This window comes from Hordeum vulgare, chromosome 6H (assembly GCF_904849725.1).
Source record: "Hordeum vulgare subsp. vulgare chromosome 6H, MorexV3_pseudomolecules_assembly, whole genome shotgun sequence".
In the NCBI taxonomy this organism is placed as follows: Eukaryota; Viridiplantae; Streptophyta; class Magnoliopsida; order Poales; family Poaceae; genus Hordeum; species Hordeum vulgare.
This window is the reverse complement of record NC_058523.1, coordinates 83415328-83441944: the sequence shown is the minus strand read 5'-3', so window position 1 is coordinate 83441944 and position 26617 is coordinate 83415328. Positions and strand designations below refer to the sequence as shown.

At 41.4% G+C, this 26617-nt stretch overlaps 1 protein-coding gene across 1 annotated transcript; it reads left to right on the top strand.

The window, feature by feature from the left end:
* The first annotated feature begins 23916 nt into the window (after positions 1 to 23916).
* LOC123404762 lies at positions 23917 to 25125 on the top strand. The gene is made up of 3 exons (XM_045098704.1): positions 23917 to 24071; positions 24252 to 24335; positions 24434 to 25125. The coding sequence occupies exons 1-3, from the start codon at positions 23931 to 23933 to the stop codon at positions 24887 to 24889; spliced, it is 681 nt and encodes a 226-aa protein (XP_044954639.1). The 5' UTR covers positions 23917 to 23930; the 3' UTR covers positions 24890 to 25125.
* The last annotated feature ends 1492 nt before the right edge of the window (positions 25126 to 26617 follow it).

Sequence of the window (26617 nt, the reverse complement as noted above, 5' to 3'; positions counted from 1 at the left end):
GAGAGAAGGGGGCAACACTACTATTCCTTTGAAAGATCTACACTCGTACTCCATTGTTATATTTGTACTACATAGAGATTATCATTCATGCATAACTATGCGGGGACCCTTACACTATAGAACTTGGTTTGCATATTCCAATGATGAGCCTCCTCAAATGAGCTCTAGGTCTTCATGAGAAAACAAGTTGGATGCACCCCCACTAGTTCCACTGGAGAGCTTACCTTAGCTCATATGTGCATCCGTTACATGGCAATCCCTACTCCTCACATCATATCTATCATTTGGCTTTCTCTCGCCTATGGTTGTCCTCATTGATGTGAGCCTTTCACGCCTTTTTGTCTTCCTTCCCCATCATTATTCTATTTGCCATCCTAAGTGCTAACATATCTTGCTTACGCTCATCCATTGCATGAGTGCTCAAAGTCGAAAGGGAGAGTATCATTTTTACTTATACCTGACTAGTGGTCTGGGGATGAGTCAAAATAAGATTCCAAAGGAGACTAAGTGTGAAGTTTGGTAGATTGAGTTCTCAATTAAAAAATATTTTATGATCTCAACCCATATCCCACTTCTTGCACGCAAACACCATTTGGAGACATTCGAGTCAACGACAGCGAGAGCTCTTGCACCTTTATGTTCTTACTTTGCTAAATTCAATACCAGATATAGACTCTTGCTTGTTATTGTCCTCACTTGAATTGCATATCTCACTTGCTTTCCTTTGAAGTTCTTATATGTGTGATAGCATGTCACTACAGAAATTATTATGTTATCATTTATCTACTCGAGGACGAGCAGAAATTAAGCTTGGGGGCGTTGATACATCCCAAACGTATCTATAATTTCTGCTTGTTCCATGATCTTTTGGGTGATATTGTTATATGTTTTTTGGAATTATGCCCTAGAGGCAATGATAAATAAGTTATTATTATAATTCCTGTATCAAGATAATAGTTTATTATCCATGCTATAATTGTATTGAATGAAGGCTTAGATACATGTGTGGATACATAGACAAAACACTGTCCCTAGCAAGCCTCTAGTTGGCTAGCCAGTTGATCAAGGATAGTCAGGGTCTTCTGACTATGTACAAGGTGTTGTTGCTTGATAACTGGATCACGTCATTGGGAGAATCATGTGATGGACTAGACCCAAACTAATAGATGTAGCATGTTGATCGTGTCATTTTATTGCTACTGTTTTCTGCGTGTCAAGTATTTATTCCTATGACCATGAGATCATATAACTCACTGACACCGGAGGAATGCTTTGTGTGTATCAAACATCGCAACGTAACTGGGTGACTATAAAGATGCTCTACAGGTATCTCCGAAGGTGTTCGTTGAGTTAGTATGGATCAAGACTGGGATTTGTCACTCCGTGTGACGGAGAGGTATCTCGAGGCCCACTCGGCAATACAACATCGCACACGATCCTCGCAAGCAATGTAACTTAGTGTAAGTTGCGGGATCTTGTATTACAGAACGAGTAAAGAGACTTGCCGCTAAACGAGATTGAAATAGGTATGCGGATACTGACGATCGAATCTCGGGCAAGTAACATACCGAAGGACAAAGGGAATGACATACGGGATTATATGAATCCTTAGCACTGAGGTTCAAACGATAAGATCTTCGTAGAATATGTAGGATCCAATATGGGCATCCAGGTCCCGCTATTGGATATTGACCGAGGAGTCCCTCGGGTCATGTCTACATAGTTCTCGAACCCGCAGGGTCTGCACACTTAAGGTTCGACGTTGTTTTATGCGTATTTGAGTTATATGGTTGGTTACCGAATGTTGTTCGGAGTCCCGGATGATATCACGGACGTCACGAGGGTTGCCGGAATGGTCCGGAGACGAAGATTGATATATAGGATGACCTCATTTGATTATCGGAAGGTTTTCGCAATTACCGGGGATGTACCGGGAATGACGAATGGGTTCCAGATGTTCACGGGGGGCAGCCCACCTCGGGGAAGCCCATAGGCCTTAGGGGTGCCGCACCAGCCCTTAGTGGGCTGGTGGGCAAGCCCAAGAAGGCTCCTGCGCAGGAGATAAGAAAATCAAAGAGAAAAGAAAAAAAGGAAGTGGGAAGGAAGGGAAGGACTCCACCTTCCAATCCTAGTTGGACTAGGATTGGACGAGGAATCCTCCTCCCCCCCTTCGGCCGACCCCCTTGGGGCTCCTTAAGCCTCAAGGCAAGGCCCCTCCCCTCCCACCTATATATACGGAGGTTTTAGGGCTGATTTGAGACAACTTTGCCACGGCAGCCCGACCACATACCTCCACGGTTTTTCCTCTAGATCGCGTTTCTGCGGAGCTCAGGCGGAGCCCTGCTGAGATTAGATCACCGCCAACCTCCGGACCGCTGTCACGCTGCCGGAGAACTCATCTACCTCTCTGTCTCTCTTGCTGGATCAAGAAGGCCGAGATCATCGTCGAGCTGTACGTGTGCTGAACGCGGAGGTGTCGTCCGTTCGGCACTAGATCGGAGCGGATCGTGGGACGGATCGCGGGACGGTTCGTGGGACGGTTCGCGGGGGGAATCGAGGGACGTGAGGACGTTCCACTACATCAACCGTGTTTATTAACGCTTCTGTTGTGCGATCTACAAGGGTATGTAGATCTGAAATCCCCCTCATAGATGCACATCACCATGATAGGTCTTCGTGCGCGTAGGAAAATTTTTGTTTCCCATGCGACGTTTCCCAACAGTGGCATCATGAGCTAGGTTCATGCGTAGATGTCATCTCGAGTATAACACAAAAGTTTTTGTGGGTACTGACGATCGAATCTCGGGCAAGTAACATACCGAAGGACAAAGGGAATGACATACGGGATTATATGAATCCTTGGCACTAAGGTTCAAACGATAAGATTTTCGTAGAATATGTAGGATCCAATATGGGCATCCAGGTCCCGCTATTGGATATTGACCGAGGAGTCCCTCGGGTCATGTCTACATAGTTCTCGAACCCGCAGGGTCTGCACACTTAAGGTTCGATGTTGTTTTATGCGTATTTGAGTTATATGGTTGGTTACCGAATGTTGTTTGGAGTCCCGGATGAGATCACGGACGTCACGAGGGTTTTTGGAATGGTCCGGATATGAAGATTGATATATAGGATGACCTCATTTGATTACCGGAAGGTTTTCGGAATTACCGGGAATGTACCGGGAATGACGAATGGGTTCCGGATGTTCACCGGGGGGCAGCCCACCCCGGGTAAGCCCATAGGCCTTAGGGGTGCCGCACCAGCCCTTAGTGGGCTGGTGGGAAAGTCCAAGAAGGCCCCTGCGCAGGAGATAAGAAAATCAGAGAGAAAAAAAAGGGGGAAGTGGGAAAGAAGGGAAGGACTCCACCTTCCAATCCTAGTTGGACTAGGATTGGAGGAGGAATCCTCGTCCCCCCCCCTTCGGCCGACCCCCTTGGGGCTCCTTGAGCCTCAAGGCAAGGCCCCTCCCCTCCCACCTATATATACGGAGGTTTTAGGGCTGATTTGAGACAACTTTGCCACGGCAGCCCGACCACATACTTCCATGGTTTTTCCTCTAGATCGCGTTTCTACGGTGCTCGGGCGGAGCCCTGCTGAGATTAGATCACCACCAACCTCCGGAGCACCGTCACGCTGTCGGAGAACTCATCTACGTCTCCATCTCTCTTGCTGGTCAAGAAGGCCGAGATCATCGTCGAGCTGTACGTGTGCTGAACGCGGAGGTGCCGTCCATTCGGCACTAGATCGAAGCGAGTCGTGGGACGGATCGCGGGATGGTTCGTGGGACGGTTCAGAGGGCGGATCGAGGGACGTGAGGACGTTCCACTACATCAACTACGTTTATTATCGCTTCTGCTGTGCGATCTACAAGGGTACGTAGATCTGAAATCCCTCTCGTAGATGGACATCACCATGATAGGTCTTCGTGTGCGTAGGAAATTTTTTGTTTCCCATGCAACGTTCCCCAACAATGTTTTGCTACACTTTTGTATCATTTTACACATATTTGGACTAACCTACTAACTCAGTGCACCCAATGCCAGTTTCTGTCTGCTGATGTCTATTTTGCAAGGGCTTTTACCCAATTTTCCAAAGCCCGAAAAAATCCAGAAAAAATATATAAAAAATCAGCGAAACAGAAGCTTCCGGATCACTGAAGGAGGGCCAGAGGGGGCCAGGGGCCTCCCAGGCGGCCTCCTGGTGCGGCCAGGCACTAGGCCCCGCCAGGAGGTCGCCTGGGTGGGTCCCACCTCCTCCGGTGCCCTCCTTTGGCCTATATTTAGAGTCCCGGGAGGAAACCCTCACAGACTTTCTGGAATCGCGAATTTCACCATTGTTCCTCCGCCGCAGCGCTTCCGAGATTGGGAGCGTAAGGAGACCTCTTCCCGGCACCCTGCCGGAGGGAGGATTAACCTCTGGGAGCTTTTCCACCGCCATGGACGCTTCCCAGACGTGCCGTGAGTAGTCCTCCTTGGACCATGAGTCCATGACCAGTAGCTATGTGATGTCTTCTCTCCAATCTTGTGCTTCAATGGTTAGTCCTTGTGAGCTTCCCTACATGATCAAGGCATCTGTGTAATTCTCTTTCTATTGCTATGCTCGGTTTGTTGGGATTCGATGGATTATGAGATTATGTTCAGATTGTTATGAGTTATATATTTGATTATCCTTTTATATTATGTTCCTTAGTGATTCATGCATCTTCTCCGTGCTTTTTATTGCTTTGGCCAAGTAGTAGATTGTAACTCCAAGAGGAAGCGTTATGCATGATTGTGGGTTCATGCCCCTCGATGTCTAGATTTAGTGACAGAAACATGAGTCTAGGAGATGTGCTTGTTGCCACCAGGGAGAAAAGAACGGTTCTTGTGACCACGATTGCAAGGAATGTTTACCTTACGCATAGTTCCTTAATGCAGTTGTCTGTTGCTTTGAGTTTACACTTTGGGTGCGGCTCGGAACTTAATATCGGAGAGATGTTGTGGGTAGATATCTCAAGGTGGATGATTAGTAAGTAGATGTTGATGAATAAACGGTCTACTTGTCTTGGCGTGCTGCCCATTACTATGGAACCTCTAACTATCAAGTAGCATAATTAGCATTGTGGTGCATTCATAATTCTGTCAATTGCCCAGCTGTGATTTGTTTACCCAAGCATAGTTGTTTATCGTCTTTTGGGAGAGAGACATCACTAGTGAACATCATGTGACTTCGGCCCATATCACCATCATTGTTTACACCTCCACCATTTACCGCTTTCAATTACTTTTCTGTAGCAATCACTATTACCTTCCCGCTTGTGTTTTGATCCTTTGCAAACTACCAGGCCGGAGAGATTGACAACCTCTTTGTACTCGTTGGGAGCAAAGTTATTTGTTGTGTGTGCAGGTCCACGTATTTTGCTAGCGCCAGGGTGGAAGACACCTACTTTTTGTTCCTAGGAGTCCTCTTGGTTCGATAAACCTTACAGTCTCCGTGTAAGGGAAATCTGCTGCTGACTACATCTGCACCTTCCACTTGGGGTAACCAACGAGAGGCGAGAAGTATATCCATCAACTCATCATCAATGCATCAAAGTCATACAAATATTCGGCATGACCTTCCCTAAAAATAGGACATATAGAGTTTTCCCGGAATTCACCAAAACCGAAATAAATCGACATTTCGGCAAAACCTAGGCAACTCACAAGCACAATTCGGTGGAAACTCATGACATGCACACAATTTCCATCATATCGCCCGATTATGTCATAATGCACACATACACATATTTCCATTCTTGCAAAAGCATAAATAGTTAATCACCTATCTCGAGATCCAGCATGGTGATGATGATGTTGATAGGTGTTGCCACACACAACTATGGAATGATCAAAAGTGGACAAAGCTCTTCTTGAAAAGGCTAGATCTAGTTAGGGAGGAACATAGGTCACTTCACTGAATACTAGATCTGCCTAGCTAGCTAGTTTGGGAAGAGACAAGTTCAACTAGTGGAGGGGGAGGAAAAGGAGAAAGGAGATGCATTAATAGAGGTGGTGTAGTTAGCTAGGAGTAATAAAGAGAGAGAAAGATAGGTAGAACAAGGAGAGTAATGGGGGGAGAAGTAGTGAGGAAGAAGCAAAGTGAGTGAGAGAGGAGGTGGGAGCTAGGGGAAAGTGAACGAAGAGAGGACGGGGGGAGGAAAAAGCTGGTGGATGCGATTTAGCAGTAGCGTTGGGTGTAAAACACACTATTGCTAATAAGCTAGCTGTAGCGCGCTTCCGGGAGACGCACTACTGCTAAGGAGGGGCCGTCCTGTGGCCGGGTTCAAAATTAGTAGTAGCTCCCTGCAGAAAAACCGTGCTACTACTATTAAGGTAGTAGTAGCATGGTTAATGTGGACATGCTACGACTAAACCTCGCTTGGCGGGAACGGTCGGGCAATTTTAATAGTAGCGTTGTTCTAGCGAGTCGCGCTACTGCTAATTCTGTAGCAGTAACGCCACTTTCTGACATGCGCTGCTACTAATTAGCAGTAGCGCCCCTTCTTGTCCAACGCTACTGCTAAGATTCTGTGTATAAGCTTTTCCCTAGTAGTGGCAACTTTCGCCGGTGCATCCAGATCCCGTGACATGACACGCTCTGTTGCACATATCGTGGCATTTCCAAAGCCATTCTGAGATATATTGCCATGCAAATGCCATTGTCAGTTCATGTGACTAGTTCATTCATCATCATAATGCTTTGCATTATCATATAGAGATGACATAGTATTTGTGGCAAAGCCACCGTTCATCATATTTTTTATACATCTCACGATAGATCTTTGCACATCCTGGTACACCGCTAGAGGCATTCATTCAGAATCATATCGTCCTATCAGTTTTCATATCGAGTTTTATGTAAATAAAAGTGTGATGATCATCATTATTAGAGCATAGTCCCAGTGAGGAAATAAAAATGGGGGACGCCAAATTATCCCACCATAATAATAATAAAATGAATCAGAGAAAAATAGAGAAGGGACTTTCCTACTATCCTTTACCACACTTGTGCCTCGAAGTGGCACATTGTTCTTCGTATAGAGAGTCTCATGTTATATCGTTCATATGCTAGTGGGAATCACTTTTCCATAAATTTGGCTTGTGTCTTCCGATGGCGAGCTTCCTCAAATGCCCGAGGACTTCATGAGCAAGCAAGTTTGCTGCACACCCCAATTAGATTCAGTGAAGTTGTCATACACGTATAGCTCTTGTGCATCATCTGCATGACAATCCCTACTCCTTGCATCGATATGTGTCGAGGGGCATCTCAATAGCTCGTTGGCACACCTAGTTGATGTGAGACTATCTTCTCCACTTTTACCCCTTTGAAACCTACCACCATATTCCATTCCACCTTTATGCTATGTCCAATGGTTCACTATCATGTATTGTGTGAAGAATAAAAACTTGATGCATATTGAAAAAGTATGATCCAATTGCCTCACTTGAACACCATGGTGCTTGACATTTGTATTAATGCGTTGAAGATGGAGCCATGCCTTGCTAATATAATAAAGATTGATGGGGGGTAAAACAACCTTTGAGGATCGCATGCTTTGAAATATTAATTATTTGGTGCTTATACATATAATTATTGCTATGTTAATGTTTGTTAATTCATCATTTCTCAATGAGCATACATTCATAAGGTTCCATCATGGATAGTATGTCACATCAAAAACTATATTTTATCATTTACCTACTCGAGAACGAGTCGGAATTAAGCTTGGGGATGCTTGATACGTCTCCAACATATCTATAATTTTTTATTGTTCCATGTGATATATTATCACTCTAGAATACTTTTGGGGTATTTATTTACCATTTTATATTATTTTTTAGCACTAACCTATTGACCCAGTGCCTAGTGCAAGCTGTTGTTTTCTGCATGGTTTTCACTTTTCAGGTTTTCTATACCAAATAAAGTCAAATTACCCTAAAACTTTTTGGTGATTTTTCCTGGAACAAAACAAGACCACCGAGCATCGTAAGAAGGCTCGAGGCCTCACGAGGGGCCCACCAGCCAAAAGGGCGCGGCCTGGGGGGCATGTCCTGATAGCTTATGCCTCCCTCATGGTCCTCCCGACCCTGTTCTTCGGCTGATAAGTTCACATCTACCCTAAAACACCAGGGGGAGTTGCGATGCCGTCGCAAGTCTCTATTCTGATGGGAGGCCATCTAGAGCTTCTTTATGGCACCCTGCCGGAGGGGGATCCATCATAGAGGGCCTCTTCATCAACCTTTCTACCATCACGATGATGTGTGAGTAGTTCACCATAGAGCTACGGGTCCATAGTCAATACCAAGATGGCAATCTCTCTCACTTTGATCTTCAATAAAATGATCATAGCATCTTTGCTTTGATCCATATGATGAAATCCTTTTGTCCGATGCGTTTGTTGGGAACCGATGAATTTTGGGTTTATGTTCAGATTGTTATCATAAATATTTGAGTCATTTCTGAATACATATATGATTCGTATGTGCATGATTATGATAGCTTCATAATTCTCTCCGATCTATTGAAATAGTTTGGAAAACTAGATCGATATTTCGTCGGTGAGAGAGGTGTGTTGTGGTAGGTTCAACCTTGCAAATTTCTATATCCTAGTGACAGAAGGTGACATGATGCGTCTTTATGTTGCTGCTACAAAGGATAAAACCAAGGGGTTTATTCGTATTGCTTGAGTTTACTTTGTCTACATCATGTTATTGTTCTCCATGCATTACTCTGTTTTAATTAATACTCTAGATGCATGCTGGATAGCGGTCTATGAGTGGAGTATAGGCAGGGGTTGGCCTATTTGTTTATGGACGTGATGCATATATACACATGATCTTTACCATGAATATCGTATAACTATATGCTTTTCTGTCAATTGCCCAACATTAATTTGGTTACCCACCGTATGCTATTTTTCATGAGAGATGCCATTAGGGAAAACAGTGGCCCATGGGTCTATTCACAACATATTGATAAAACCTTCATTACCTTGCTGTTATTTACTTGTTTTTACTTTATCTTGCTATCTACAATTATCTACACACCTCACTTGCTTGCAAATAACAAGACAAGAGGATTGACAATCCTCTTGCCCACGATGGGTGCAAGTTGTTTGTTATTAGCTGAAGACAGTTAAGCTTTATATTCCCATTGGTTTGATAAACCGTGGTTTCAAAATTGAGGGAAATACTTACGCACATTATGCTGCAATAACCCGTTCCTCTTCACAGAAAAACCAACGCAAATCTCAAGTATCATGCCACAAATATAATGTCAGTTGTATGATCAGGCAGAGCAATATGACTATGTATGCTCAAGTCATGAGAATGATGGAAGTTGCATGGCTATATATCTTGGAATGGCTATGTAAATGCCATGATACGTATGTACAGTAACTATTTTGAGGAAGATACAACAAGGTTTATGTGTGATAGAGCGTATCATATCACGGGGTTTGAATGCACCGACGAAGTATGCAGCAATCTCGAGGTGAGAAAGGGAAATGCACTATATCGAAGAGGCTAGCAAAATGCGGATAGAAGTGCTTATGGTCCACAAATTGACATTAGTCACAAGTTACCCAGAGACTTATTTTTTCCTCTATTAGCTCTCTAGAAGAAGAACACTCATCGCATACTCCTAGGGAGGAGGTTGGGTGGAGTTAACCATTCGCGCCCCCGTCTAGACAATACACAAAGTTTTCAATCAATTATATAAGAAATTCCAACTCGACGGTCATACCAGTACCGACACTTTAATGAATAGTGGATCATAGACCGTAATATCATTATTCTTACTAATATATTTCCACAAGATAGTAAGCCTCTCTATTATAACTTCAATACATTAGTGATCTAAATGCAGGACATAAGCATAATTTCCTTAACTCAAAAGACATAAGTGAAGCATAAAGACTATTCTCATAAATTATGATGTGTGTGTTTATCTATCAAAATATGTGTCTAGAAATCAATGATTGTGGATAACAAAAAATCAAACAAACTATAGTACACGACGCTCCAAGCAAATCTCATATCATGTGATGAATAAAAATATAGCTCCAAGTAACATACTAATGGATTATAGACGAAAGAGGGGATGTCATCCAGGGCATACCCAAGCTTAGGCACTTGGTTATTCTTTGAACATTAACTTGGGGTACTTTGGGAATCCCCAAGCTTAGGGTATTACCGCTCCTTATTCCTTTATGCATTGTGATCTCACCGAGAACTTGAAAACTTCAGGACACAAAAATCAACAGAAACCTCGTGAGATCCTTTAGTATAATTGGCAAATCATAAATTTTAGGTACCATTGTAAATAGGTTCATATTCATGATTGCATAATGCATAATGTATTATAGCTACACCATGACTTATACCCCCCACCCAGTACAATCCATACAATCATTAAAACAAGCCCATTGTGTAAGCAAAAAGTAGAATCTGTCTAAAACAGAATAGTCTCAAATTATCTATACCAGAATCATACTTAGGTACCTCCGAAAATTCTGAAAATTTATTACACCTGGGAAATCTGTATATCAATATTGTATAAAAAATAGATAAAAAAGTTGTTCATGTAAAATCGGAGAAATTAAATATTGGACGTAAAAAAATCAATTTTGCACCGTATTAATTCTACTATCATCCAAAAGCTTTACCTATACCAAACACTAATTGAGACATAAAATGCAAAAACTATAGCAGAATCAATCATGTCATCAAACAGTAATATGAAATAAAAATAAAAATTTAAGATAAATCTTTGGTTGCCTCCCAATAAGCGCTATTGTTTTATGCCCCTAGGTAGGCAAAATACAAAGTTTCATGTTTTGTCATTCTTCAAGTTAATTCCATAGGTGGCCCTCATAACTGATTCAAAAGGAGGTTTAGATATCTTCTTCAGGAAGTGTTCCATTCTTTTCTTTACTGGATATTAGAACCTTATGTTTCCTTCTTTCATATCAATAACCACACCTATGGTTCATAGGAAAGGCCTACCAAGTATTATAGGGCAAGACGGGTTGCATTCAATATCAATAATAATGAATCTGTGGGCACGTAATTTCTATTTGCAATCATGAGAACATATATAACCACAAGCATAGGGGATCGCAATAGTCTTCACGAGTAGTATTATGCCCTAATTTATTGATTCGACACAAGGGGAGCCAAGGAATATTTATTGGTCTTAGCAGTTGAGTTGTCAATTCCACCACACCTGACATATCTCTCTATAGCATAAGTCTTAGTAGCAAAGCAAAGTAGTAGTAGTAGTAGTAGTAGTAACGGTAAAGGTAACAACAACAATTTTGTAGTGATTGTTACAATAGTTGCAGCAACAGTAACTTAGCCAGATTTACTATATAAAAGAATATGCATTTGGATTGGTGATGGATAAGCATATTGATTGTACAACATTCATCATGTAACAGTTACATAATGGAGAGACATAGAAGTAGCTCCAAATCATCAATGTAATGTAGGCATGTATTTCGTATAAAGTCATACCTGCTTATAATAAGAACTTGCATAACATCTTTTGTCCTACCCTCCCGTGGGAGTGGGGTCCATATGGAAACAAAGGGATATAAAGGCCTCCTTTCAATAGAGAACCAAAACAAAGCATTAACACATAATGAATACAAAAACTTCTCAAACTATGACAATCACCAAAAAGAATTTCAATTATTCTCACCTTGGGGTATGCGTATCATGACACGTAATAGTTTCATATAACTTGAAAGATAGGATCTAAAATACTCTCATATTCATGGAAACATAATACCAGATCTAAAATCATGGCACTCGGGCACTAGTATCAAGCATTAAGCATAGCAAAGTTATAGTAACATCAATCTTGGAACATAGTGATACTAGGGGTCAAGCCCTATGAAAATAACTCGATTACATAACAAATCTCATCCAATCCCATCACCGTCCAGCATGCCTACAAAATAATTACTCACTCCCGATAGTGAGCATCATGATGGTGTTGATGTAGAAGGGTTGGTGATGATGAGGATAACAAATCCCCCTCTCCGGAGCCACAAACAAAGTTCAGATAAGCCCTCCCGAGAAAAATAGGATGTGGCGGCGGCTCCTTCTCATAAAACATGATGAAATCTTCTCTCCTATTTTTTCACATGTAATAGGAATTTATAGCGGTTGAGTTAGGGTATGCGAAGCCATGAGGTGGCCCCAAGCCAACAGTATGCGCCCAAGGGGAGTGGTTGTGCCCTGTTGGCTTGGCGCCAACATGTGGCCCCCTATGGCGGGGTCTTTGCTCCAATCATTTTTATATTCTCCAGAAAATATCTCCAGAAAGTTTCATCCAATTAGGAGAACTTTGATTTCTGCACAAACACAACACCGTGACAGTTCTCTTAAAAACAGCATCAGTCCGGATTAGTTTCATTCAAATCATGTAAATTTGATTCCAGGACAAGAGAAAAGTGTTTGGAAAAGTAGAGACATTGGAGACATATCAAGTGCCCCAAGCTTAACTCCTTGATTGTCCTCAAGCAATTCAGTTGACATACTGAAAGGGATAAAGAAAGCTTTTACAAACTCTGGGTTTCTCATTGTTGTATATATACTTAGCTAGTGTGAAAGTTTTTTGCATAGATCATAAATAACGATATCCATGATAATAATTAAACATTATATTCACGCATGGCAAGAACATAAGCAACTAGCATGCAATAATAAAATACCCCACATGCCAACAATTTGTCAAAACTATCATCATATAATATGATGATATGGTATCCTCATAGCCCTTTCTAAGACTGCAAAACATAATTGCAGAGCACCTCTGAGGTTTGAGGTGAGATTAACATTATCATTCAGAGTAGAAAAGATCCAGTCCTGCTCACGTCCAACATTAACTAGACTCAATGCATAAGAATGACAATAGTGCTCTCAGGTCTTGTGCTCTAGTAAGAAGGTGATGACTCAGTAAAAGAAAATAACATAAAAGTAAATATAAAGGCCCTTCGCACAGGGAATCACTCATGTGAAGAGGTGCTAGAGATCAAAGTTTAAAACTGAGATGAAATTGTAATTTTGGGTGGTGTGCTTTTCCTGTCAAAGTCAAAACAAAGATTTCAGTATCTTCCACGCTAAGCAAAATACTTGTGGCTCCCAAGAGGAAATATAAAGTTTACTCCCATCCACTATAAGTACACAAGCCATGGCTAATAGAATCCTCGCGTGCCCTCCAACGTTTCAACTCTCCCCGGAGTTTTGTTTAATTTATTTTTGATTACGTGTGACTGGGCATATTTTTAACAGCCTCTCTCGTGCAATGATAGGCGAATAAACTCCCATCTTGAGAATAACCCACTTAACATGGAAGATACTGACCGCCATGTCGCTCCATGTTGGTACGAGCACGCAAAACATATGTTCATTCAAATGTTTAGAGGTGGCATGTGAAAATTTGCTTGGAGCAGCAGGGTAATACCACATATAGGAAGATATGGTGGAATCATTTCGCAAAACTTGGGTTTAGCAGTTTGGTTGCACAAACGGTATTCCCGCTAAGTATAAGTGAGGGCTAGCAATAAATTGAGAAGCGACCATCTAGAGAGCGAAAATGGTCATTATCGTGCTATGAGAATAATTAACATTGAACATTAACGTGAGTAGGATATGAACACTGTGAATTTAAATATCATGAAAGCTGAATTGGTTTTGAATCAATTACATGTTTGCACATGGGCCAAGTCAAGGCGCTCGAATTACTTAGATGAAAATGCCATACTACCATACCACATCACAACCATTTTAATGCATGTAGACAAACAAGATAAATTATTATCTAGTCCTAGCTATTTAAGCATGGCATGAGAACTATAATCTCTAATTGTCATCACAAACATGTTTACTCATAATCTGTTGAATCAACATCGAGCGAGCTAAACATATTTACAAAAACGGAAAACAAGAAGTGTTCATACCAGCTTCCTTCACCACGATCACTTCATCAAATATTATTATTATTGCCTTTCACTTGCACAACTAAATGATGTGAAACTAATAATAGAGCAAGTATGCTCCGTATTAAGCTAGAATCTTTGAAATAGTTTATACAAAGGAGAAGACAAGGTAATATTGGCTATTTATTAGATCATCGATAATGTGTATGAGAGACACTCAACATTTTTATGATGGTTTTCTCCTTTCAAGGACTCACTGAAATATTTTTGCAGTTTTTGATTTTTCTGACGAAAGCACATAAGTAAGGAGAAAAGTTATTTACATGGAAAGCTCCCAACAAGCAAGAAAAATATTTTTGGGTTTTCTTTTAATGATGCAAACTGACTAGACAAGAAATAAAAACTGGAAAGAAGCAAGAAATATTTTTGGATTTTCGAAGTTTTTCAAACACACGGAAGAAAAGAAAAAAATAAAACTAACATCAATATACAATGAAAGAGGATGAACACCGACAGTTGATATGAAATGTGTGAACATGAATGTAATGTCGGTGAGAAACACGTACTCCCCCGAGCTTAGGCTTTTGACCTAGCGTGGTGATCACCACTTTTGTTCCGGGTAATAATCAAAGTGGTAGCTCGTGGAGGCTTTCTTTGCTACCACCTCATCCAAGCGAGCGACCTCCACTTCTGTGTTGTATTCATTTGCTTCATTCTCACAAATACAATATCTCTTTTTGTTCTAAAAAACAAAGAGAGGAGGTGCAGGAAACATGACAAATACAGTATGGTATTTACCAAATGTTAAGTTATAATCATAGCCCTAAGCCCTATCTTTAATAAAGTCATGGAGATGCATCACCTTAAAGTCTAAGTATATATAAGGCAACATAGGATCGTTAGGTTTAGGTGAGACCGTTAGCTTTGTGGCTACACGGGAGGAATAAACTCCCCCATATAGGTCATAATTGCCCAAACTAAGATGCAGCATGCGGGCGACAATTGCTCCAAGATTATATCGCTTCCCACCTGTTAAGGCAGTATGAATAATGGTCAAGTTAGGAGCACACAACACACTGCAATCTTGGTTTTCCACAATACATTTCCCATTAAACAATGCAGAGAAGTGAATATAGTGAAATTGAATACTTTTTATTCTAGCCTGCATAACTCCTCTACCCTCACCAATGCATAGGCTTTCAAGAAACATATCATATTTAGATTTTGTCGTTTGTGAAGTGAGCCCCAACCGCGAAGTTTGCATGCATCACAAAACTCTTCTAGAGACATACTATAAGATTTATCATAGTCACGAAATAGAACTCTAGGATTATGAGAATTATAATCGAAAGTTTGTGTAAATAAGTGGGTGAGATTATGATACTAAGTGAAATTATCTGTGAGGAAAGCGGTGAGGTCGATATTACAAATGTATTGATCAAACTCCATGTCAATACCAGTACTCATCATGAACTTGTCACTCGGGCATCTCACTTAGCGTCGTCCATTTTTACTGAACTTGTCCCGAGTTCCAGAAATAATTGGAGTACCGAATTGTTGCTCGATGATTCTCCAGAGGACTTCCTCCTTGAGGAGCTCCACCTAAACATGTGCATTTTCTTGATGAAAAAATTCTGAATTTTTTGGACCGCAAAATTGTGTCAGAAAAACTTTGTAAGATTGATAGATACTACTCATATAGATGCCTAGAGGCTATATCAGGCATTCAAACAACTTGGAACTCAAAGAATTAAACTTGCAAGATCATTTCGGTAGCACCAACAACGGCAAAATATGGAAAATATAATCCACTAATGCAAAAGCTAATTGGACCAATTTGGAGAGTCACACAACACTACCGCATGATGGTACAAAGATGACACATCAATCAGATACCCTTCCATCAAACTCTGTGTGATGCATGAATCGCAAGTGGTATAGTTCAAGCTCCAACGCCAATGACACAAACTATGTGCGACGCTGGATCCATCAAATACGATTTAGGGAAGACTTATGCGTGTGATACATTCCATACAGTTGGTTCTTATGAACTATTTGCGATTAGCCAAGATAACACAAACGGTTAACAAAATACATATGTGTGCAAAGTACGGCATAAAGTTCACTCAGATAAACTATTTACGCTGATCCTGCAAAACACAAACGAGTTAGCATAAGAAGGTGTGTGTGATACCAAACAAATAGTTCATTCACCAGAAATTGTGTGGGAAGACCAATAATAATACAAATGATTCATCCTGGCAAGCTGTGTGTGTTGTGTGATGTGATTTTCTCTATTTGGATAACGTTTATGCTCTGTCTACAAAACATCAAAATTGTTGCATAATCGACTTGAAAATCCAATTACATAAGTGACTACAGAACACATGTACATTCCTCAATATAAATTTACAAGAAGTAGACGATCATCAAATCATATTGGTATTGAGACGACAGTTGTCGTAACTTCTATGCTTGTGGCTATCCCTCATCCTCTGTAAGAAGGAGGTATTTCCTCATGTCAATGATCCTCATGTACAACTCGTATCTTGTGTACGCATCCTTGGCTGCGTACTTGATGTGTTCTTCATCTAGTTAATTTATGCATGCCTTGTGCCAGAAAAAACTTGTCCTTGTCGCACTCAACCTTCATGTCTATGTTAATAGCCACATAGAAATTATGAAACAAGATATTGGTGGATTGCTTATGTGTCATCTATTTTGATCATTACAAATCCTATGCCAATCATATTTTCAACTTTCTATTCCCCTTTGTTTAAAGTTAAGCACCTCATTCTCGGGAGTACACGAAACAAAGGAAGAACTAGCCAAAGCAACAAGCAAACAAGTAAACTAGCTAAGATAAAAATATATATTTTTATAGCAAGCAAAATATAACAACAAATAAAAAGTAGAACACGTTAATGATAATTGTGCGTACGTAGTTGATAGAAACTTTGTGATACTCCCCGCCAATAGCGTCAGAAAAGAGCTTGATGTCTACTACGCAACTTTATTCTTATAAACTTTGTTGGGCCTCCAAGCGTATATATTATTAGGATAGTAGCAATTTTCCCTCAAGTGGATGACCTAAGGTTTACCAATCCATGGGAGGTGTAGAATGAAGATGGTATCTTTAAAACAACCATGCAATCAAATACAAGAAATCTCTTGTGTCCCCAACACATCCAATACAATGGTACATTGTATAGGTGCAGTTGTTCGAAGAAGATATGGTGAGACAAGTGCAATATGGATAGTAGATAAAGGTTTTTGTAATCTGAAAATATAAAAAATAGAAAGTTAGCTAGTAGTAAAAGTAAGCATAAATGTTATTGCAATGCTTGGAAATAAGGCCTAGAGATCATACTTTCACTAGTGCAATCTCTCAACAATGCTAACACAATAGAATCATATGATCATCACTCAACCTATGACAAAGAATCACTCCAAAGTTCATAAGTAGCAGAGAACATAAGATGAAATTGTTGTAGGCAGTAGAACAACCTCAAAGCTACTCTTTTCGGTCAATCTATTGAGCTATTCCTATATGTGTCACAAACATCCCTAGAGTTTGTACTAGAATAACACCTATGATACACATCAATCAACCCTAATGTCCCCTAGGTACTCCAGTGTCACCTCAAGTATCGTAGGTTAATTATTCGATATGCATCAAACAATTTCAGATTCATCATATTCAATCCAACACAAAGAACTTCAAAGAGTACCCCCAAGATTTCTATCGGAGAAAGTAGGACAAGAACAGGTATAAACCCATATGCATAGATTAACACATTGTCAGCAAAGAAAAAACACCATATGATCAAACTATATTAACAAAGCACGTGATACATCAAGATCGTGACATCTCAACTACACCAGAGAGAGAGAGAGAGAGAGACCAAAGACATAGCTACTGGTATATTACCTCACCCCCGAGGGTGAAATACTCCCTCCTCGTCATGGACACTGTCAGGATGATGAAGATGGCCTCGAGTAATGATTTTCCCCTCCAACAGGCTGCCGGAACAGGACTCCCGATGAGTTTTCTTTGGTACAGAGGATTGCGGCGATGTAGCGCGAGGTCTAGGTGAACTTTCAGAGGTTTCTGGATTTATATGATTTTTCAGCATTAGAATCACGTCAAACGGAGCCACGAGGTGGTCCCAAGCCATCATGGCATGCCCAGGGGGTGGGTGCGCCCTGTTGGCTTGGCAGCAATAGGTAGCATTAGAACTGCATGTTGTATATCGCACACACCATGCTCTGGCTGGCCGTTTCTGTTGTTTTGCCTAATCACAAACAGTTCATCTGAGGGAACTGTATGCCCTATATCACACACACCTTCAAGTGGCTAGCCATTTTTGTTGTTATGCTTGTCGCAAACAGTTCGTATGGATCAACTATTTGCCACATACCGCACATGAAACACTAACAGGAATTGTGTTTGATGTCTCCTCCATCGCAAACAGTTTGTTTCATTTTTTATGGATTTCTCACACCATCATTTGCGTTTTATGCATCGCACACAATTTCGTCGAAGGGTCTGTGATTGTAGGGTCGTGTTAGCAGCATCCTACAATAGTGTAATAAGTTGTTTCTAGTTTGGACAAACACTCATGAGGAGCACTGGCCCGGTTTGTTGATTAATTATCCACGGGTGTCGGCAGGTCGCTATGCATGTTTTATTAGGTTGACAAATGGTAAAACCAATGTTAGGCCTTAGGGAAGAGTTTTAATCAAAGATTAATTTCCAAGGGGTCCAAGTAACAACCCCAAACATGTTAGGAGTGCTCAATATGGAACATAACACCGGTCATCCGAAGCTAGGTGGCAAGGTTAGAACAAAACACCAGGCAAAAGGCCGAGCCTTCCATGCATTACCAAGTGTATAGATGCATTAATTTAAATAGCAAGAATAATGTGATATCCCAAAAATGTCCATGTTATCACATGGAACATCCTGCACCTGTAACTTGCAACGCTATAAGAGGGGTTGAGTAAGTGGTAACTTAGCCAAACAATGGTTTGTTAGGATGCGGAGGGTTAGATACTTATCACGGCTTTTTGGGGAGTCTTGACAAACAAGTGGTGGGAAGTGAGACATAGAGATAGAAATGAGACAACTGGCAGGGCAATGATAGTAGTGGTATCCAGGGTAATTGTCATCTTGCGTGAAATCCCGCTTGGAACATGAATGAATCCATGAAGAAGACGAACCAATGTAGTGGAGCAGATCCTCACACTTCGAAGCACTTTCGAAACTCCATCAAGAAGAAGCAATCCGGAAACAAACAAATGACATGGTAAACACCACAACATATCCATGCCATAATGCGCAAAAAAGGATGATGCATGTCATGTTTAATTATGCAAGACATGGCAAAGCACAACAACCAAGTACCACATATTAAGTAAAGTTTAATATGTAACGAGTTCTATATTGACAAAACTCCAAAGTTGAATATTTAGTTCACTCTTGTTTTATTTAGGCGACAAGTTTAAATGCGGTTAAATATGGTAAGAGGTGGAACATAAATAAACTATCTATCTATGCATTTTAAATGTGGCCGGAAATAACAAATAACTTTTTGGAATAAACCCCACATGTAATTTTCTAAATTAGTAATCCCTCAGTCCCGTAATATAAGAGTGTTTTTGACACTATACTAGTACAAAAGGGTTCTTATATTATGAAACGGAGGGAGTACTATTCTGCACTAAACACAATTTTATATTTTTTAAACAAGAAAATAAAGTGCATCATGTAATTCTACACATTTTTAATCAAGTTATATATATATATATATATATATGAAAAATACATCCTACCACCCAAGGGTACTTACCCCACATGTTTCATATACTATCATGTGGCAGTATATATATTAATTTATCATTTTTATTATGTTTATACATTATATATAAGATTTTTTAAAGTGAGTTACATGAAAAAATTACAAGTTAGCCCATAGTTATTATTATATTTGTGAAATACATATATTTTTGTACGTAAAAAATAACATACACAAAATATGATACATACTACCAAAAAAATAGTATATATACTACCTAAACATTATTATATACTACATACTATGCGTACATACTCTCCGATTTGATAGATACTACATACAACATGCAAAACGCAAGTGGTGGTAACTACCACCGGTGGTAGATAAAAGAAAAATACATCCTACCACCCAGGGATAGTTACCCCCACATGTTCCATATGTTTTAACATGTTATTAGCCACTTTTGATGCAAACATCATTTTAATTGTTTTAAACATGCGTGAGGATGACATGATCAAATTAGATGCAATTGTTATGAAAATATTAACATATAATATATGGAGCATTTTTCGCCATGACGGAAAGAAATTGGTGCCATGGCGACGAAAACAGAAATGATGCCACGGCAACATTCCGGTTCCGGTAACTCCATTGAGATACCGGTGGAAAAGAGTAAGTCTAAGATGTGCGAAACACGCAAGAGTGACGGGAGTGATCCTGATTACCTGGTGTCCCACGTGTCGGTGACAATGACAAACAAGGAATGTGCAAGAACAATTCGCATATGGTGCAAACACAAGCATCTCATACATCACAATATTCGTAAATTTTTATCATTGTATGAATTCCCTCAATTTAAATAGATCAAAATTTCTATGCAATTAATTTATTTGAGTTGGAAAAATTTAATGACATGGTGGCATGATCAAATGTTGCAATGCAAAATAAAATAGATCAAACAAGATAATACTGAAGGAATCGGCCTCTGGCTGTTACAGTGGTTGTGGGAATGAGTCGAGCCATTGTCTAAATTTTTGCCAGGCATTACTGGTATGTGAAAGGCTGCATCGAAGGTGAAACTTTTTTGCTGTAGTGGGCACTGAATACGAACACTACACCCTTCGGATGCTGGTTGTTCGCTTCGTCTTCCGTCTTTTTCTTTCGTCTCCTATCGCAACCTATTCACCTCCATCTCATGTGCCTATAATAAAGAGGTTGCTCCTCTCCATAGGGACACACCGCTCAACACCTTCCTCAGGTCATCCAATTCCAAAGCTCTGAGCTGCTGCTAGGTTCTTCCCCATCCCGTCTTACGGCGTGCATCGCAGTTCAGGACATTAGACTTCCGAAACCCCGCCTCTTTGAGTCTTGTACGGGAGAAGGGTGATAAGTTTTTTGGGGAGTGCTCTGTGCGACTACTGACCTGTTCATCACGGACGCCACGAACATCGACGTCTACTTTCCTAACGGTGACATCTTCCCCGACGTCGTCAACCTCTTCGATGACATGGGCGGCAACAACAGCAATGCCAACACTAATGCTACACCCACTGCAGAGTATGTATTCATGTCTTTTCTGTTCTAGATCATACTAGAGTTTCTTGATCTAGTATATGTTCTAGATTTATTCTGTTCTAGCACACACGATTCAGATGATATGTGCCTCCTCTTCAATAGTTTGCCTACCTAGTCTTACAAGTGTTATTATAGCCTACTTTCCTCAAGTTTGCATAACTAGCCTTGTTTTTGTTCAATGACTATGTTTCATCTAATGATTGTTTCTTTTAAATCATTCGGTAAATTGCTCATATTTCCAACACCCTGACCGGACCGTTACCAATCTGGACTGCTCAAAGAGATCCATCTTCTCTTGTGGGGTCATGGAGACCTTGTTCTCGATCTAGTGGGTCACAGCCACATTCTCAAGGTTCAGAATGTCCACCTGCTAGCAAAGAAACAAAGTTCAGGTCATTGAGCATAGTGTGTGCAATATTGTATCCACACAAGTTTGCATCATCAGAATTACCAATACAACGTGATAAAACTGCAATTAAGACATGAAAACTAGTGCATTGATTGGGGTGGGTACATGATTACAGGGACATGGTCCTGAAACAAGGCTGTGTTATTAGTTATCACATATTGGCATCACCATGTTTGTCAAGAGTTCAATAAGCCAACATCGGGTAATGTGTAGACAAAAGGTTATTACAACACCATTTAATCTATTGATAAATACTAATATTAAAAAGGATAAAGAATTCAGTTCAAACTCCACCTTGACAAATGTTCAGGAACACACGGACAATATCAACCATGGATTTACATACAGATATAAAATGAGTACTGACAAAAGAGGAAACGGCAAGACGATGTTCAAAACAAAGTAGCTCGCAATTTCCAATTCCGATGTCGTATCGGTCCATAAATGGTGTTTATTCTCATTGTCATGCTTCATGACAGAAAACATTCCATGATTGGTCCCAAAACAAGCAAAAATATATATAGAGGTACTTAATGGAAGTGTCTTCCTCAAGAAGAACATAACCTTCAACAACTTTGATTCCTACTAGATAAAAGACCAACATAATATTTCAGAATCCAACACAGACAGAATAAGTAAGCTCGGGCTTTCCTGGTACTAGCAGCCGGGCATTAGCAAACTAATCCAGTTCTTGTTTTTGTTAAGTAGCAGCATAATTATGAAAAAATACACTCAACCTCAGCATACCACATAAAATAACCGAATGGCACATGAAAAACGGGAGGCACATATGCATATGAAAAGGGTTAATAAACAAAATAGGATGATAATGGTATCACAACTGAAGTTAAAAAAGGGAAGCAACAAACAAGAAAAATTGTAGACATTAACCACCACATCACATAAAACAACCACTTCCTCTGTAACTTGACATAATACGTCTTTCGACACTATGAGGGAGCGCTCGGCGTTGTGTTGACATTCCTCCTTGGCTTTACAATTGGATGTGCGTCAATTCACGAGTCTTCATGGCCCGGAAAAAAACATTGAGAATAACGGTGCGCGGTTTGGAAAGAAGAAGCGGGGTCATCCTGTCCGATGGTGCCGATCGAACCCTCCAGCAGGTGGCGACGTGGTTCTCTCCATTCCGATGGGTGACCCACGACGGATGTCGGCGGTGGTAGGCCCTAGGCGGTGGCGTGTGAGCTGCGGGTAACGAGAATTACATCATCATGACCCACGTACGATGCGGTCGACGTCGACCATTAACTAATAAGTAAGCAATCAAAGATTGAGATGCATTATTTTTTCATTATTATTGTTATATCGAGAGGATAAGGTAGATAGATAGATAGCTAGTGTCACGGGTGAACGCACGTACGTACGGGAAACGTGGATGCATGCATCATGTGCATCTGCATGAATTTTTGGGTTTATGACTGGCTGACGTACTTGTCGTCCTTGTCAAACAAGAAGAAAGCATGCACGGTCACGGCCACAGCGACGGCGGCAGCAGCTGGTTGATGCTGCACAAGATGCCGTCCTTGTCGTCGTTGTCGGGTCGATCGGATCGGATCGGATCGGCGGCGACACCGAGGACGAGGTGCCGTCAAGTTCGCCGACCTGTAGGCGGAGATCAACGGGTTCAAGTGGCGAGCTGTTCCAATCCCTCTTCTCGATCGCGAGGATCACCGGAGACGATGGATACGTCATGCATGGTCTCGTATGGTTTGGTTTGGTTTCTAAAGAAAGGGAGGGAGGGATCTTTGGGTGCGCCGCTCGCAAAGAAATTAAAGGAAACAAACAAAAGATAATCCACGCACCGCTGATTTCACTCATTCAGTGGGTATGCACAATCACATCACATGGAAACAAATAAATCGACGATGCATGGGTATGGAAACTGAGAAACACTACTTGGTCCACAATGGAATGAGGAATGGCCTACGAGGTACCACACAAGGAAACAATCGGGAAGGAGGATTCCGCTCCTTTCATCCATCGGAATTTATTAGCTTTCCCGCCTTCATTATCTTCATTACAGGAAGACGCACAACATTTGGCGCCAAAATTCTCCTCTCCTTCCCGCCACGGCTACAGCTAGCTGCACCTATATATACACCATCCATCAAACACCACAACGCAAGCAACCATCCATCTGTCTGACTAGTATTACATGGCGCCAACTCACTCGGAGGTTAAGTTCCTCGATGACTGCAGCGACGACGACCTGCTTGGTATGGACCTCGCCGACGTCATCTCCCTCGACAAACTTGACTTCTCCGACAATGGCCCCGGCAGCAACAGCACATGCTCCGTAAGATATTTTCTCGGCTAACAGACTCTCCCTCTAAAAAAAAGCTAACTAAGTATCTTGCAGATTTATTTATTTTGCACAACCTTCATTTCAACATATTTTGATCTGAAAATTTACACACTTGTGCATTCATTCAGAATTTTATTTGATTCGGTTTTCTACTTTCTTTTTTCTTACAAGGTGGACAAGACCTTCTCTAAAGATAATGACATTGACGTTGACAATGCCGTCATCTTAGACCACGACAACGGCAAAGGATGCAATGTAGTTTTTTTTCCTACTATAACTATATATATGTTGGTTACATCGTACGTTTGAGAAATCATGAGAATTAATACTATTTGATTTTTTTTCTATACAAGGCTTATGATGTTTTTGTTATCCCCTCCGACGATGAGGAGTCTTCTGCTGACGACAACACCGCAGACTCCAATAGTGGCACAAATGCAGTAAGCAAGATGAAGCGGGGGTCGAGGAAGCCGTACAACTACTGGCACTCCGACGATGAGTTTCGGATAATTGAAGCCGATGGAATGCTCCGGAAGAAAAGGAAATACAGAGGCAAGAAGGTACCGGCGTCAGCACTCATACGGGAATTGAAGAAGAGCCCGTTACCCATCATCTACCGTGGCAAATTTAGTGAGTCCAGGGTCCGTCGGAAGCGGGAACATTTGATGGAGAACTTTCGCAAGGCGGTACAGATGGGCGACAAATACAAGCCAATCAACACGCACCATGAAGAACTCTATAACCGTTGCACAGTGGCGTGGCCACATATTATTGAAGAAGCAGCCGGTACCGTACACAAACAGAGATAATATAGATATAGTTTATATATGCATGCCACGGACGTTTTTACATTTTTAGTTTGAGACTGAACCTTTTTACTTTGAGTTTTTTTTTGGCGTGTTGGAGAGATGGCTGCATACGCATTCCTAGGTATCCAGCATGTACAGAATGTGTATCCAGTATGATGATGGGTTCCCAGCTCTTGTTCTGACCCATGTTATTTTATTTTGTTTCTTGATGATGACATGAGAGTTGTTATCGTTTCTAAACCTGAAGATATATTCAGCTATATACTATGTGGCACTAGAGTACTGAATCTTTTCACGCAGCTTGATCCACGCAAATACTACCATGCATCTACTTGGGCATAGAGCACTTGAAAGTTGAGGTGATGAATCACAAAAGTATGGCAAACATCATTACATAATCTACTACTACTAACTAGCAGTGCCTTAATTCTGTATTCCAAAAAATCGTATTCGTATGATCCATACCTTCCTGGAGGAGGCACCGCTCCCTCATCTTGTGCACGACGCCGACTGCTCTCGATATTGAGCAGCAGTATCGATCAGGTAAGGGAGCCTCTTCCAATTGCGTAGGCTCTCGATATTGTAGCAGCATCAATCAGGTAGGAGAGGAAAACGGCCTCGACGCCCGCCGCGGTAGCAGACGGGCCCACCGCAAACATAGTGTTAACGCTTGGTGACTTGAGTTTGTGACAGTGAAAATGATAGGATGAGATTGGAAAGACACGGGACTTTAGCATATATTTCCGTCCGGCAAAATCGTCCCTGTCATGAAACAGAAATCGCAAAAACGTGCTTTAAAACTTTAAACTTGGATGATCATGTAAATTAGTACTCCTAGAAGATATAGATAAACATAAATCTAGCTGCAGGCTCATTGCTTGATGCTGAGGTAGAACCCCCCAACCGCACTTCGACAACCGTTGGAGAACTCGTACTCTGCTCTTGCTTCGAATTCGCCGCCGTGAACTGTTTGGCAGGGCCATCTTCTCCAGCCGTCACCGCGTCCTGGGCGGCGAGGACCTCCTAATCTGCCTCGCGGACACCTCTTGGTGCTTGGCCAAAGAGCATTGCAGAGCTCGAAGAAGAGAGTCCACACGCCCTGGCCGTCGCTACAGGAGAGCCCACCGCGTTCGCGCGTCTACGTTAACACTTAACACCATGTCGACAGCGGGCCGACTGGAGCTGTCGACCTATGTCTCGTGTCGGGCGAGCTTGCACGGCGGCGATCCACCTCGGCCACCGTGCTTGCGTGACTCGGCGAGACAATGACGGGACCGCACGGAAAGAGAGCAAAGGAGACGGCATAGGGGGAGGAGTGCGGCAGAGGGGGCGAAGGATATGAAGCAAGCGAACCCTAAATCACGGTCCGTCTCATAAATATGGCGGCGGTGGGGGCAATATGTGAGCCGCTTGTAAACAATTCATAGGCCAGGCTATCGTATCTATTCAGGCCCAAAAAAAAAAGCAAAAATGCTAACACCGCCGAATTTATGGGACATCCCTATTTACCACTCTATGCGAAGCGGTGTCGAGGCTTTGCTCGGGCGGCGGATCGGGCTGGCCCAGATAGCAGGGCTGCCGTGTCTTGTTTTGGGAACCTTCTAGAAATACCAGCCGGTTTTTTCTTGTTTTGAAAAACTTCTAGAAGGTTTCCAGAACCGGGTTTTTTTCTTTTACATTTTCCTTTATTTATTTTTTTTCTTTCCTGTTTCTGTTTCAAAAAAAATT